Source organism: Pisolithus orientalis (genome assembly GCF_024613125.1).
Source record: "Pisolithus orientalis strain OTSU chromosome Unknown F5J12scaffold_71, whole genome shotgun sequence".
NCBI lineage: Eukaryota > Fungi > Basidiomycota > Agaricomycetes > Boletales > Pisolithaceae > Pisolithus > Pisolithus orientalis.
Window position 1 is genome coordinate 82698 of NW_026260852.1, and position 15876 is coordinate 98573.

A 15876-nucleotide genomic window follows, 5' to 3' on the forward strand; every position below is an offset into this window, starting at 1 on the left:
TTCATAGATTTCATTCAAACTGGGAGTGTGCCAATCAATACTGGATGCCCTGGGCATTAAATAATGACCAATACAATACAATACAATGTGCCATGGGTGATTTACATGCTGGAGAGAGCCTGCCACACCAACAGAATGCACATCCAATCACTTTGAAGGACTCCAAGCCAGTTGTGAATATTGTCCCACATGTAGAATGCCACACTTCATTCACACCATGCCACAAAAGCCAGCCAGAAAAGGCTACAACAGTGCCAGGCTGGTAATCAAATTGAAGACCAAGAGAGGGAATGTCAAGAACACATTCAGACTAATTGCTGACACTAATGAGCATGTCATACCAGTCAGCATGGGATTGTGGGTTGTGATGGAGAGGTGCTGACCAGTTAGCAATCACCTGGCCAGCATCCACAATGCAATTGGGAGCATATTGTGCAAAGCATTCTGTGCAGTGGCCATGAACATGCCACAACCCAATGCCAGGGCAGATCTGCATGCCATCCAGCATGGATATATAGGCATTGGTATGTAGCCATTGTGCTAAGCCTTTGCAATACTGGCAGTTAATATCATAAAAATGTATCATTTGCTGGCCAGGCACTGTGCACATCCACCTATTCCTGTGGATGCAAGCTGCTGCCAGTTGGCATTTGCTTGATTCACTGCCTGATGATTGCTGCAATCCAAGATCTTGTAGTGTGATCAGTCCATCAGGTAATACATTCCCACACATCACCCACCTCAACCACATTTTTAGTGCCACTCAAATATTCCTTGTATGGCTTTGATGCAACCATGTACCCCTTTCCATCCATCAACCAGGCTTTGCTGCCAGCATCCTTTGGATGCATATGCACCCAGTAAGGGATGCATGGTGGGGTGTTTTCTGGCTGTTTTCAATCCTGTTATATCTCAGCAACCTGAGATTTTGATTGGTTGATCTTTGGACATCTTTGGACATGATATAGGTACTATGTAGACTGGTTCACCTACTGAAATACAGACCATTCCATTGAGGAATGAATGAGTAGTAACATGATTGATGTTGTAGCACAGCCACACTCTGGAACAGCATGCATTCAGAGGTGGCTTGGTCACATGCCAGGTTCACAGTGTCAAACATGGAGTGAGTACAGTCATGTGATGTCATGTGACACTGGGTTCATGCCTACATGTAACTAATAAGATCATGTGACAGTCCTCCCCAGGCACCTGAAGTGCCTGATCATGACCAGTCAACCACACTGCTCTGTGACTCTCTGTCATGTGATTGCAGTAGCATCACATTTGGATGACACTGGTGCACATGACCATTACATAATCGGTCACATGATCACTGCACATGACCTTGCATCATGTGATCTTTTGTCATGTGACTTGACCACTACCACTCAATGCTACACTTTTTGTAGTCAATGGTAGTCAAAAATGCACACTACCAAAGTGTAGCATAGCCTACACTACACAACACTAATAACTACTATAGCCAGTACTGGTACTACATTACCACCCCAGGAAGTGTAAATGGAGTGATGTCATCATAATAAAAGTTGTAGCCCCTGATTGTACAATCATGACCATATACTTATCTTATCAGAAAGTGGAATTTTGTGTGAGAAAAATACAAAATACTTGGAAAAACACAATTGTTTACACTAAATGTCACTTCTCCACAGTTAGATGGAGACTCCCCATACCCACTTGGAGATTCCCCACACCTACTTGGGGATTCCCCACACTTGCTTGGAGATTCTCCTAACTCACTTGGAGATTCCCCACACCTGCTTGGAGATTCTCCCAACTCACTTGGAGATTCTCCACACTTGCTTGGAGATTCCCCATACCTGTTTGGAGAATCTCCCAACCTATTTGGTAAAAGCCTCATTTGGGTTCTTTTTGGTATGGGGAAAGTCCCATGGAGACACTGGAGAAAGCACCAACTGGGTCCTTTTTGGTGCCCTATTTAAGCTGGAGAAAGCACTATTTGGGTTTTTTTTTGCATGGAGAAAGGCCCATTAAGGCCCTATTTCAGCTGGAGAAACTCTCATTCTGGTCTATTTTTGCATGGAGAAAGTCCCATGGAGGTCCTATTTCAGCTGGAGAAACCCCCATTTGGGTCCTTTTTGGCATGGAGAATGTCCAATGGAGATCCTATTTCAGCTGGGGAAACCCTCATTTGGGTCCTCATTGGCATGGAGAAAGTCCAATGGATACCCTATTTCAGCTGGAAAAAGGCCCATATGGACCCCAGTCACTCTCACATATTTGGGGAAACATATATTAATTGTGGAGAAATCCAAAGGGGGCCTAGAGAATCCCCAGGCATGGTGCTGGAGAAAAACCTTTCCCCACCAGTGGTTGGGGATACCTGACCTATTAAGACCTCATAGGTATATACATCTGTAAAAATATGTAGACCTAATAGGTCTCCAAAGGTGGTTGACTGAAGTGCCTATGAATGGTACTTGCAGTAACTGGCTGCAACTTTTCTGTTTATGTAAGAATTGACAGCTTGTTGGAAACCCTGGATATACACTGTATTGCTCCAAGAAACCATGATACAGTCATCACTTTTAGTCAACAAAGACATCTATAACCAGGAGTTACATAAAATATCAGAAATAAACTACAGAAAACAGTGAAAATCACCTTATCATATCTTGCTTCAACAAAAACTGAAGAACAATCCCAGCCACTAATGATCCCACATTGAAAGCAAACTAAACATTTTGAAAATGGAGAGAAACCACTGTAAATCTTACTTGTGTGAATGCATTGCCAATCATTACCTCCAGACATGCTCAGAACCAGCAGTCTGGAATGGGAGAGCATTACAAAAGTCCTCACAGACCAGGACTTGCTTATGCATCCTGGAATCAAAGGTGATACAGTCCAACAAATCTGAGCATCAAATATAAAATTGTCCAGCCAGCCACTACTGCAAGATCAGTTTCACAACATTTATTACACATATGTATATGGTGGGAAGCTGCCATGATGCATGATGCTGAAGCTTCACCCCTATCATTTCTGAGCACCACCAAACACTTTTATAGCCTGATACCAACTCAGTGACACAGAAGTTTTGCATGATGAGACATGACATAGTCTTGTAACCAGACATTTGGGAATTCAGAAACTCCCTTTTGATGGAATGAGGTCTCTTGCAAACTGAGGATACAATGCTGTCTTTGTGTGCTATCTCCATGCACAAAGGCCTGCTTGCTAAATTCATTGCTTATATACATATATTATCACCTACTGGAGAATCCCCTGATGTTGTGCATCATTTGCTGTATATGTGGACATGATTCAGGAAGCAAAGTGGCCAAATGACAAACAGCAGATGACAGATGATGGATGACAGATGACATGATCATATTATGACCTTGAAACATCCAATAAAGGCAATCACTGGGATAGTTTCATCATACTCAGGGTTCCCATGCAATGGTCCTCTAACAATCCTTGACCAATTATCTGGCCTGTTTTCTGGCTGTCTTGCTTGCACATGACCTCCAACAAATCAAAAATTGTTATTTGGTTTGCTCACCTCCTTTTCCAGGTCTGGAAAACTCATTACCTCATGCATTTCAGGCTTTGTGATGATAACAATACCAAAGGGCACATTTCTGTGATCTGCCAGGTGTCCCCCCAGCAGGTCCACAACAAAGTATGAGTTTATGGCCCCATCAAAATTACTTATGGTTTCTCCCTAGTGACACCTGGAATGTGGCATCTCTGGTTCTTTGTCTTCTTCAAGATAAATGTACACCTCCACCCAGCATTACACCAGAGTGAACTTCCCCTCTATCAGCCAGGCCATGTGTCTCATGTATTGTGTGATACTTTTATTTGCATCCTTCCTGTTGTTCCTTCCACTCAGACACCTAGCCTTGGGCATCATCCTGTCATCCATTGCTGCCCAAGTTCAGAAAATGGTCCAACCCATCACTAGCATGACCTGCAGGTTAGGTTTACTGCCTGACTTGCTCTGTCCATTCCTTGTGCCAGCTGGCAATTCCACAACCTTGTTCTCATCCACCATTCAAACACAGTTTTCAGCATTGGAGGGGTTGTTGTATGATGTGTCTGAGGTTACCCTGCTCATCTCAGCATTGACAGAATCCTGTCTATTGGTCAGCAATCTTGCTAGCACCATGAGAGCAAGTTCCTTGAGCTCTTCCACACCACTTGCAGAGGAACTTGCTGCCATATCAACAGACACAAAGGAGGCATCTCAGAACCTTCAGAAACTTCTGGCACAGGTACATGGCACAGTGGACATGTATGTTCTTCCCATATGCTACTCTCAGAAGTTCACTCACTGATGAGCATGGAAAGCATTTTGACAGTCAACAACCATTTGCTTAACTTGCTTCAGAACCGGATCTCTCCTTTGTCCATCAAAGCAGCAAATTGTCATGGTATTGGCAATAGCTTGCATTCTAATGAGTGCTCTTCTTCAGATTTTCACATCATGCAGGAAATCAATCATATCCTGTTTCAGTTTCAGCATTCATTGTCCCTACTTATCTGGCATGTGGTTGAGATCCAAGGCTATTTGGATAGCATTGAGTACCATTTAGAGGTTGTTCATGACCTGGCGGCGATGGAGGCTAGTGTTTTGATGGTCAAGAAGTCAGATGTACTTACTGACATCCTTACAGTGGTGGGTCTGAACAGGTGGCACATCTTGAGATTAGACAGCCAGATGCAAGCACTCAAGGATGTTGTCAGTTGTTGCACAGCTGCTGCATGATATTTGGCTGGGACATTTTCTGGCCTTGAACAGCTTCAGGAAACTATGGAGCTGCTGAGATTGCTGTTGACAGGTGTTGGTCTGGTGGAAGGTGTGCCACTGGAGGCTCTCATTGATGCACTTACTGTTGGCATTCAGAGGCTCCACCACACTGGAAGTTTTGACCCTACTCAGCCAACTGGTTATAATAGGGAGCATCAGTTACTTATTGGTGCAGCATAAGCACTCCTATCAGATGGTGCATAGGTATATGATTTCATGCAAGTACTATGTATATGTAAATACCAACTGTCAAGTCTGGGCCTACTCTGACCAACTCCAATGCTAGATGAGGTCTGGGGAGAGGTTTGGAAGCAAGTCTGACACAGGAGAGCAGGACTCTGACTGGTGGAGTGTTGGCAGGAATGAAGTCCACTGAGACAGAGGCAGAGCAGAGTGAGGGCATTGGGTTTAGCTCTTGTGCTACCCCCTTGCACAATCTCAGCCCTTGTATTTCAGAGGGAGAGCACAGATGGAAAGTCAGAGGTAACTCTGACAAGCAGAAGACAGAGACAGAGGGAGTAGGAACTAAGTCAATATTTGTACTGAAGAACATTGGAGTACAACACATGCTTTTATACTACTATGGAGGTACAGTAACCAGAATTGGAGCTGACATATGGAGACTCATAAATTTTCAAGTAAAACTTCCTAGATGACAAATGAAGGGTAGACAGAGGACATACAAACAGGTAACATAGGACATCCAAAAAAGGAACAGTCCAGGCAGTGGACCATGCAGTGTGTACACTGCAGAGTACCTGACTGTGTGCTGTCAGGGAGAAGTCTGAAGGGTAGTCACATGACTCCTCAGAGAACAGTCCACACAGTCCAGTAGGAGAGCAGTACAAGTCTGACAGCAGTTGGAGTGGAGATGACTTGTAAACACCAGGGGGCAGGCAGAGTTGGTGTGGAGTGAGTGAATGACTGGTGAAAAGGGGTGCAGAGTGAGTGAGGACTTAGGATGAACACATGGTCATGACATGCCCCCCCTTAGGGCCTGAACCCCTGAAGGCTGCATATATGGGACAAGATCAACACAAGTTGATCATTTGAAATTATTTTGATGCCTTGAGGATAATGGCTTTAGCCGTGGCAGAGCTCTGTTGGAGTCTGAAGAACTGCTTAAAAACATGTGTTAGGGTACTGAACCTTCATCCTTTCTCCCCATCATCATGTCTTCCCAGCACCAGAGCAAAACCCCCCAGCCAACCCCTGGCCATGTCCAGGACTACTCCCAAGTCATGGTTGTCCTTGGTCACAGCAGAAGGTGATGAAGGTGCCTGGGGTGTTGGCATTCCCTGTAACAGTGGTTTGAATGATACACTGCCCAATACCCAGTCAATCAATAGATTGAAGCATGTGAGCCAGTTGTGTCCTAATACCAGTGAACATGAAGAATCCAATGGAGTAACATAAAATGAAACAGAGTTGACATTGCTGGAAGGAAAGTGTAGGGAAAGATCTACTTCTTGGGAAATGACAGCATTTGTACTACCATCAAACAAGCAGAGCAGAATTGGTGGAGAAACAGAGGAAACAGGAATAGCATATTTTTTGATTATGGAGAGGTCTATGAAACAATGAGAAGAGCTAGAATTGATCAATGCAGAAACAGTAGTGGTGCTCAAAATAAACTGAGTTGGAGTGATTTTGGCACTAAACCCTAGCTGAGTTGGCTAAGTTTGGCACTAAACCCTAGCAGAAACTTCAGCCACGACTTTGACAAATTTCAAGTTCCGATTTTTTAAACCTCCGCTCACTTTGCGTTTTTGGAGTGCTGTGCTACACAGCATGACATCATGTCTTTTTATATTCAACATCTAAGTTCAAACATTCACTCACGAGTGATATTTGTAGGGGGCAGCTTGGATATGGTATTAGATATGAGTAGATAACACTGTCCTCCTTCTGCCACAATGGTCCATAAGTCTGCTCATCAAGAGACCCTAGAGATCCTGGGCAATGCAGCAGTCAGAGTCACCGAAATGCAGTTGCAGCAGCTAGGGACTTACATGGAGGCCAATGACAATGACTCTGATTCTAGCATGTCAGATGGTGACTGGACAGATGTCTTGTCTGAACCCTTGTCCCCGATGATCTTATCTCCAATTTCATCCATGTCTGCCTCGTCATCCTCATCCCTCAGCTCACTCCATTCTGTGAAGAGGATAACTGCTCCATATACAGCAGCACTGCAGACCATTCAGGCACTCTATGATGAGGTCCACATGGCACAAGTCTTCGAGCAACCAGGTGTACCAATGATGCATGCATCTCAACTGCCACTCCTTGATCATTTTGCTATCCACCGACCACTCTTGTTCTGGAAAAAATTGCGCGTCAATCCTGTGATATTCGATGACATTTTAGACCAAATTAGTGACCACTACATATTTTTGAACAAGTCGAACAACAAACAATTACCTGTGGCCGTTCAACTCGCAATTTTCCTTTTCTGCATGGGGCACTATGGTAATGCATCTTCACCTGAGGATGCTGCCCAGTGGGCAGGCATTAGTGTCGGAACAGTCATCAATTGTACTCACCGGGTAATGGCAGCGCTGCTGGACAAGCACAACAACTTCATTTATGTGCCAGATGTGCGATCCCCAGAACTGAGGCATGCACGAGAATTTGCGGAGTCATGAACTTGCTGGTCTTGGAGAAACAGAGTTTTTGCTGTGGATGGAATGACTGTTAACCTTTATGTGCAACTGAAGTCATTCGCTGACAGCTACTATGACTGCAAATCAAATTTCTCACCAAACTGTCAGGTAGGTGAGTATGATGTCATGCAGAAACAGACAACTTATGGGCATGCAGGTTGTAATAATGCTGCACAACTTGGCCATTGTTGATTATGCGCTGGGGAATCTGGGGAGTGTCCATGATGCATATGCATTTCAGGGAACGTGGATCTTCAAGGATCCAATCAGTGTTATGCCACACAGACACTGGACTTGGGCTGATACAGCATATCCCTTGGAGAAGTGGTGTGTTGTGCTGTTTAAAAAGCCATGAGGGGGGAACTTGACAAAGCATCAGAACACATATAATCGTTGGTATGTACTTACCAAGTGTTCCATGGCACATCCTTGACAATTCAGAAGATTCAAGTCAGGGTAGAGCATGCATTTGTGGCCTTGAAAGGCCGGTTTCAGTCACTGAGAGAACTCCGTATCAAAATTGGTAACAAACCGGGGAATATGGATCTGGCTGTGTACTGGATAACATGTTGCTTTATCCTGCACAATATGGTTGTGCAATTTGAAGAAAGGCACTGTGAAGAGTTGGGGCAAGAAACGATGGATTGGGCAATGAGGGAAGGGGAGCTTGATGAAGGGAATGACAATGATATGCTGCTGGCCCTAGAACCAGGATCAGTAGGACAACAATTCTGCGCACACTTAATGGAGAGGTTGATCGTGGAGAGAGGGATATGAATCTGAATACATTTTGCATTTTGTAAAAAAAAACAAAGGGCGACGGTGACAACTTGGACAAATGGATAAAACATACTCGTTTGTCCTACAAGCGACATCAGGTAAGGGATGGAGGAAGATCTGCAGGAGTAATTATCGATGATGTAGGAGTAGCAGAGGACAATGCTTGGCCACCAGCAGTGAGGGCCTTCTGAGCCTTGATCTCCACAAGCTTCAGCTTGAGCTTGAGGACCTCGGATTCCCTAGAAAATGCCTCTGCATCCAGCTTGCAGAGCTGGATGTCATGGCTCCGCATCTCCAGTATGCAATGGTGGATCTTGTCAGCTTCACTACGTTCGCACTGACGCTCACACTCATCATGCTCAATCTCCTTCATACGCATGTGCATGTTATATTTTGTGATGTGATGTTCATTCTTGAGAAGAGCGATCTGGTATTCTCGGTCAGAAGTATCTCCTGAAAGTCCTTGCAACTTCTCTGCTAGCGTGACCTTGAACTTGGAGACAGATCTTGCATTTCCTGAGCTTCCCCCTGATGCCACAGAACCAGGACCATGGCCATGACTCTTAGTGACGATAGACAGTGGCGACGACGTTGATGTGACTGTTGAAGTCGATGACAGGACATGCTTGGGGTATGGGGAAGAGCAGAACATACTGTGATTTTCCCAGGATGGTGTCTTGTGCTTCATAGCAGGAGGATTAGGTTGCCGATTATGAAAGTCACTTGGGCCACTGAAAGACTAGATTGTTCATGTTAGTTTTTGTACAGTGTGACCACTTAGGAGATATCAGTAACTTGCCTTAGCAAAAGATGGGACCACTGGCAAAAAAGTATTTGATTGGCTTGGGCCTGCTGTCAGGAGGGAAGAATCATGCATCCAGTCATTGTCACATTCTTCTTCATCGATATCATGCCCTCTTGTTTCATCGCCACTGGCCTCCTCTTCCTCCTCTTCCATACACATGCAGTCATCATCAGTGACGACACCAGGAAAACCTGGATGTTCCATCTGCTGGACCATGGTCTCATCGTCATCACACTCTCCAAACAAATCTGGCACAGACTGGGAAGTACCGGAGGGAGGGGGGGGGGGAACAGAGGGGGAATCAGGTTGAATAATTGCAAGAAAATTGCCAGCACAATTGAGGCCAGGAGTAGAGTTTTGTGGTTGGGTGTTGATTGATGGAATTCCCCTCCACATTTGATCACATTCCTCGAACCAAGGGAAATGCACAATGGCATCAACTGAAACCAGATCATCAGTGGGACCGAATGGGAACATGATCTAACAGACTCACCCAGCAGGTTTGGATACCTCACATCACCAGGAATGATCCTGCCACCAGTGGACTTGAAACGATCAAGTTGCTCTCGATATCTCTTCTTTAACCTGCATTGACCATTGAGTTATGCCATCTCCCATCATTAGATAAAGACATACGTTGCAAGGCATGCATAGACACTCGTATTGAACTTCTCTGGCTGCATCTCATACCCACTGCAATATTCTGGATCATTCACAAAAAGCACCTTTGCAATGACAGCATGAATTTCTTTCTTCATTCACCCATGGGGCTTTCTGAGGGAAGCAGAGCCTTCTTGCACACTTCACTACTTAGCACTGCTGAATAGGATGGCACAATCAGCAGGATGTTGTAAGAGCCAGCTCAGGAGTGTGCTAGTGAGGTGGGGATATTGTTCCCAGAAAATGGTTTCCCTCGATTCCTGCAGAGGACCTCCCAGGGTAGTTGTCATTTGCTTGCGAGAGCCAGTAGCCTGGGACTTGGATCCCCTGGTCTTTGGCTTCCCTCTCTGGGACATAGAGATCGTATTTTGGGGCGGGGATATAACTTGAGAAGGGAAAGGAGGATTAGAATCTGCGTTTCTGGCTGGAATCTGAGGGGGAGTTGATGCCATCATAGTCGTCCGTCTTGCTTGCAGGCCTGCAGAGCGTCTTGTGCATGGACGATGGGGAGGCATTTTCAAGCGGAGCTTGAATTAAACCACATGCACTGGACCCGCTTGCCATGCTCACACTGATTCCTGGGCCAAATTTGTTTGACTCAGATTTATTTTGAATGCCACTAGTATCAACAAAATAATCAAGGAGAGTTACAGACCAAAGTAAAGCATTGGGACTAGAAAGAGCAGACACATTGGGTCAGATGTCTGGTTGCACACAGTTGTGGTGAATGCTTCCTCCAGGCTGTGTGAGCTCCCTGGAGGAGCAGACTAATTTTTTGGCTCTGCCTTCTCCATGGGCAGAGGAGGCAGAGTTCCAGCTGTAGCTGCATGACCTTTGGCTGTGTGAGAGGTAGACTTGGGGCAGTCCTTATTGGAGTGGCCAGCCTTGCCACAGAAGAGGCAGAGGTTGTTCTTCATCCTGTGCTGGCATTCAACAGAGGTGAGTTTGCCATCCTTGCCCAGGAGGTGGGCAATATCAGACTTGGGCAGATCTTTCTGTTTGCCCTTGCCTTTGGCATCAGACTTTGGAGCAGAGGTGGAGGACAATGATTTAGACTTGTTGTCAGAGTTGGAAGACTGCAACTTGTCAGTGGCAGATTGGTGGTGTGCAAAATTTCTGCTTTACATTCTCTGTAGCATGCATTGATGGTCTGGGCGAGTTTGTGGAGTTGTGCAAGGGTAGAAGGCTTTCCAATGTAAGTGATCTCATCCTTGATGCAGTCTGGAAGTCCATTATACAAGCAGTGGCAGAGTGCACTGACACCATAGTCTTTGACCTGCAAAGCCCAGTGATTGAACTCCGTGAGATATTTGGTAATTCAAGAGCCATCCTTCATAGTAAGGTTCTTGAGTTGTTGGATGGCATCATGCAGACCAAAATTGGTTGTGAGCTTGTGTAAGAACTCATGATAGTCATCCATCCAGAATCCAGAGCAGGCAGTCATAATTGTTGGGGTTTAGTAGGTCTGGCTTGAACCAAGCCAGAGCCATACCCTTAAGATAAGACTGAGCGAAGGTAGCCTTTGCCCTGTTGGAGTGGAATGTGTGGGGGCAGTCTTGAAAGTTCAGCTTGCATTGTATGAGGAACTTGTGGAGTTTCTTAGGGTCAGACCCATTGAAGGTGTCAGGCTCACAGACTTTGGTTTTCAGAGCAGAGTCCCCAGTGCACAAACTAGACCATGCAAGTGCATGGACAGTTCTAGCAAGAGCTATGAAGGGATCCTCTGGTGGCTCAGCCAGGTCTTTGGGGATATCCCCATCACTGCTGCCCCTGCCATTGGGATCACCATCAGGATAATCAGGGTCAGGGTCAGCTCTATCATCTCAGTTATGAGGAGATGGAGTATAGAAGGTTGTTGGGTGGAGGTTGGAGTGACCAGCTTGCAAAGCACTTTCACCTTCAGCATGAGAGCAGTGTTGAGTGGAGAAGGATTGGAATTGTTCAATGACAGAAGGGAGTCAACATGAATTAGCTAGCACTGCAGCAAGGTTCTCAGTGACCTCTCTCTGGGATTGAGCTTGAGTTCTCATAATGGTGTAAGTTTTTTGGAAGACAGAAAATGAGATCATGCAAGTGTGAGTACAAATATACTGTCAAGTCCAGGCCTACTCTGACCAACTCCAATGCTAGATGAGGTCTGGGGAGAGGTTTGGAAGCAAGTCTGACACAGGAGAGCAGGATTCTGACTGGTGGAGTGTTGGCAGGAATGAAGTCCACTGAGACAGAGGCAGAGCAGAATGAGGGCATCAGGTTTAGCTCTTGCACTACCCCCTTGCATGATCTCAGCCCTTGTATTTCAGAGGGAGAGCACAGACAGAAAGTCAGAGGTAACTCCAACAGGCAGAAGATGGAGACAGAGGGAGTAGGAACTAAGTCAATATTTGTACTGAAGAACATTGGAGTACAATACATGCTTTTATACTACTATGGAGGTACAGTAACCAGAATTGGAACTGACATATGGAGACTCATAAATTTTCAAGTAAAACTTCCTAGACAATGAATGAAGGGTGGATGGAGGACATATGAATGGGTAACATAGGACATCCAAAAAAGGAACAGTCCAAGCACTGGACTCCACACATTTCTACAGCACTCCCTCCAAAAGATGCTCATTTCACTAATTCTTCTGATATGGCTGGCTCCATGTCAATCATTTTGCTTGTCCCCTTTGCTAGGGACCATGGCTACATATATCTACCAGGAGTTCCTACCAGCTTCTGTCCTGAAGTGTCCTGGTACATCCCATCCTTGTCTGCCCCCTCTCAGCCCATCCAGCTTGGACAGCATGTTCTTTTTGTCAGTATGACCTCTAGGAGGACATTCTTTGGTTGCCTCAAGTCTGTCATTCACTTGGAAAGGTCTTATGTGGTTGTTTGAGTCTCTCCATTCCAAGAAGCATATGGATCCTTCCTCCCTGCTCCCTGCAATGTCTTCATACCAGTCTCATCCATCATTCTTCCAGAATTGCGACAGCTACAGTATAATCTACTGTTCTCTACTCTCCCTAATTTCATCCATGATGAGTATATGATGCACATCTTGCCTCCTTATTGCAAGATACAGCAGAAGATGCTCCCCCTTCATCCTCTCTTCCAATAGAGCCTCATTCATGAAGTTTTTATTTGCTTCACTGAGAGGACAGTTATGGGGGGAAAGTTGTGATCCCCTATGCTCCTGTCACCCCACAGACCCCCAAAGCTTGACCCCTGTTGACATCTGACTCACCCTGTCTGCTTTTGGATGTACTATATTGGCATCAGATCAGTGCTGCCTCTCTGTTATCCCACTTTGATCCAAAAGTGATCTCTTTGAGATGTGACATGCATAGCCTCCCCTAATGAAGTTATGAGTATCTCAGTGTACAAAGTAGCCACTGTATTGGTACCCAACAAAGTCAGTGGCAATGTTCACATCCATCTGCATCATACTTGCAGTGGCTGCTCACTCTGATATAGAACTCCATCAGATCAACATCAAAGGAACATATCTAAACATCACACTCACTGATGACAAGATCATTTACATGCACCAGCCCCCTATATTTGAATCTGTTGACTACCTGCACAAAGTCTGACATCTTTGCAAGACACTGAATGGCTGTTCAGTGTTCCATTGCTTGCAAGGAATGGGTGTAATAAGCATGTACACCTACACCTACCCCAGTCCTCTGGGGTTAGCACATGGAATGAGGATGTGCTAGATACTGCTGTGCTTAGATGAGTTTGCCATGAGAGAAAAATGTAAAAATTGCTGCTGCATCCTTGCCTGACAGTACTGACATTAGAATCGAAATATCTCATGAAAGAAGCTAGGGTTTTCATTTCTTCAGATTTGGGCTCCCTGGAATTGACTGCAGGGCACCATCATAATAAATTCCAACTCCTACTGTTGTGTTCCTTTGCTCAAAGATTACCCCTCATGGACCTCAGAATTGAAATATCTCATGAACCAGAGCAGGTAATGTCTTAAGTCCTTTAGATTTGGACACCCCAGACTTGACTGCAGGGCACCATTGCAAAGATTTCTGGTCTTCTCCATTCCATTCCTGTCCTCAACCTCAGATTTCTCTCATGGCAAACTCATCTGAGCACAGCTGTAATCACACAACATCAATGCAAGAAAAGCCTGTCCTAGACTCATCACCAGTTCAGCTTCCTCCAATCTCAGATTTCCCAACTTGACACTCCCTAACATGCTCTGTGTCTGTTGCATTGCTTCCAATCCCACCACATGCTTTCCACAAACATTCACTGGGCAGACATGCTCACCCACCTCAAGACATGTCACTGATGAGAGTGATAGTAACAATGACATGGCATCAAGTGATAACAGTGCTTACACCATATGCATCACCCATGTCAAGAGCAAAAACAGTGGTGAAGCCAGTCAGCTACTCATCATCCCCATAAAGTGCACAACATTTGTGCTTTCTAGTCATGGCAATTATGAGGAAGAGGAGATAGCATTTCAGATGGGATGTATTAAGCATCAGGGTAGCAAAAAGGGAAAAAAGGAGTCAGAACAGGGTGAGCTGCTTGAGTCTCCTCCCTGTCCTGTGCTACTATGCTACATCTTCAAAGGGCCCATGTCCTCACCTCCATCCTGCCATCTACCTTGGGACCATCTGAATTGTGTAACTTTCATTGAATCACCCACAGCAGCTCTGCTGACACCCCCTTGCAAACTCCTTGTACAAGCCCCACTGGCCCTCACTAAAAACCCCACCCGGAAAGTGAAGAAAACATGGCCCAGGAAGTTGCCTACCCATGACTCACCTGACAATCCTTCCCTCAGCAGCACCAAAGTGCTGCACAAGAAGGGCCCAAGTGAATGGGATTGTTTGGATGATGAGGCATGTGAACCAGTTCTCCTGTCTGTGAAGAGGGGGAACCTACACCTGAATTGTCTTGCAGGGAGAGGCTGACTATCACATATGTATTGTAAGTCTTGTTGCTGGCCAACTCTGATCAATCATCCATTAATCATCCACATCCATTACAATGTGGGCAAAAGGCAATGATGGCAAACCCATTGTATAGTGTTTCACCAGATGCAGTAGTGGCATTGAGGCTACCCATTGATCATCCTGACTATGAACCACTAGAGGTATGCCCTCCCAAATGACTGTTTTTCTCAGGGGGGAAGCACAAAACTAAGGATACAGTCATTATAGCATCAGATTTTTAGAAGGTGCTAAGCAGGTCAGGTCGCATGTATCTGATAGTGATGCAGACAGTCTCCAATCACAAGGGGAAGAGACTAACATGGACAATAAGATCTTCTTACCAAGTGTTGAGGATCATGAACCTGTTTTCAGAGCCTTCCTGTGAACCCTTTCAACACCACCCAGATCCTGGACAGCAATCAGACACAAGAGAGGCCCTGTGCCAAGCTCATGAAGAGCACAAGCTCAGAGTTGGAGCTGACAAAGAGTGTCTCAGCCAATCAGAAGGTTTGCATGCTGGCATGGTCATCATGTAGGGGGATGATCCCATCAGACAGGCCCATGGCCTGCACTGCAATGATTGATGCTATAGGGCTTAGGAAACCAAACACTGGTATATGCAATGCAACATCAGCAGTTAGTCCATTAATGATAGCAGATGTTTGTGGTTAGACTTCAATGAGCTGCCACATTGTACCTGCATGCCTGGCCAGTCCTTCCTCAGGTCTGGAGTCATTGAACTTGCATCCCTGCTGGCCTTATACCCCAATATTCCTTGATTTTCCATTGACCATGCTTGGGCTCACCATAGTTAATGGCTTTATATAGCATTGTAAAGCTATGTAAAGCTATATCCATGTATACTGCTGGACCTGATGTGTAGCATCCAGGAGTGCCCAGTGGGCATTTGGTATTTTGTTTGTGTAATGTTACAAATTGGCAGTGTTATACCCACATACCCACAACTGACCTGAACAACTAATCATCTCACCTTGAACTCAGATTTAGAAAACCATGCAGAAGAGATTAACAGCTTTGGGGATCAGACAATATGGATTTCTGATCAAGCACTGGCTCTGCCTTGTCTCACAAAGTTGGCAAATGCGTCTTTTGAATTACATTACCTATGGTTTAGTCATATGACCACATCATATCCAGTACTGGTCAAAATGGCCTGCAGTGAGTAACTATGCAAATCCATCCTTATCTTCTC

General features: G+C 45.3%; 2 protein-coding genes across 2 annotated transcripts; one reads left to right on the plus strand and one right to left on the minus strand.

Annotated features, from left to right (window-relative positions):
- Positions 1-394: 394 nt before the first annotated feature.
- On the minus strand, positions 395-574 carry F5J12DRAFT_691947 (uncharacterized protein; the record flags this gene model as incomplete). Its single annotated transcript, XM_051740392.1, has 1 exon — positions 395-574. A coding segment is annotated over one exon (180 nt), but the record flags the coding sequence as incomplete, so codon positions are not given.
- Positions 575-14030: 13456 nt separating this feature from the next.
- Positions 14031-15247, plus strand: F5J12DRAFT_786867 (uncharacterized protein; the record flags this gene model as incomplete). The annotated part of the gene is made up of 6 exons (XM_051743541.1): positions 14031-14244; positions 14380-14590; positions 14632-14658; positions 14758-14824; positions 15036-15170; positions 15200-15247. 6 exons carry the CDS (start codon positions 14031-14033, stop codon positions 15245-15247), a joined length of 702 nt encoding a protein of 233 aa, XP_051594826.1.
- Positions 15248-15876: the final 629 nt, after the last annotated feature.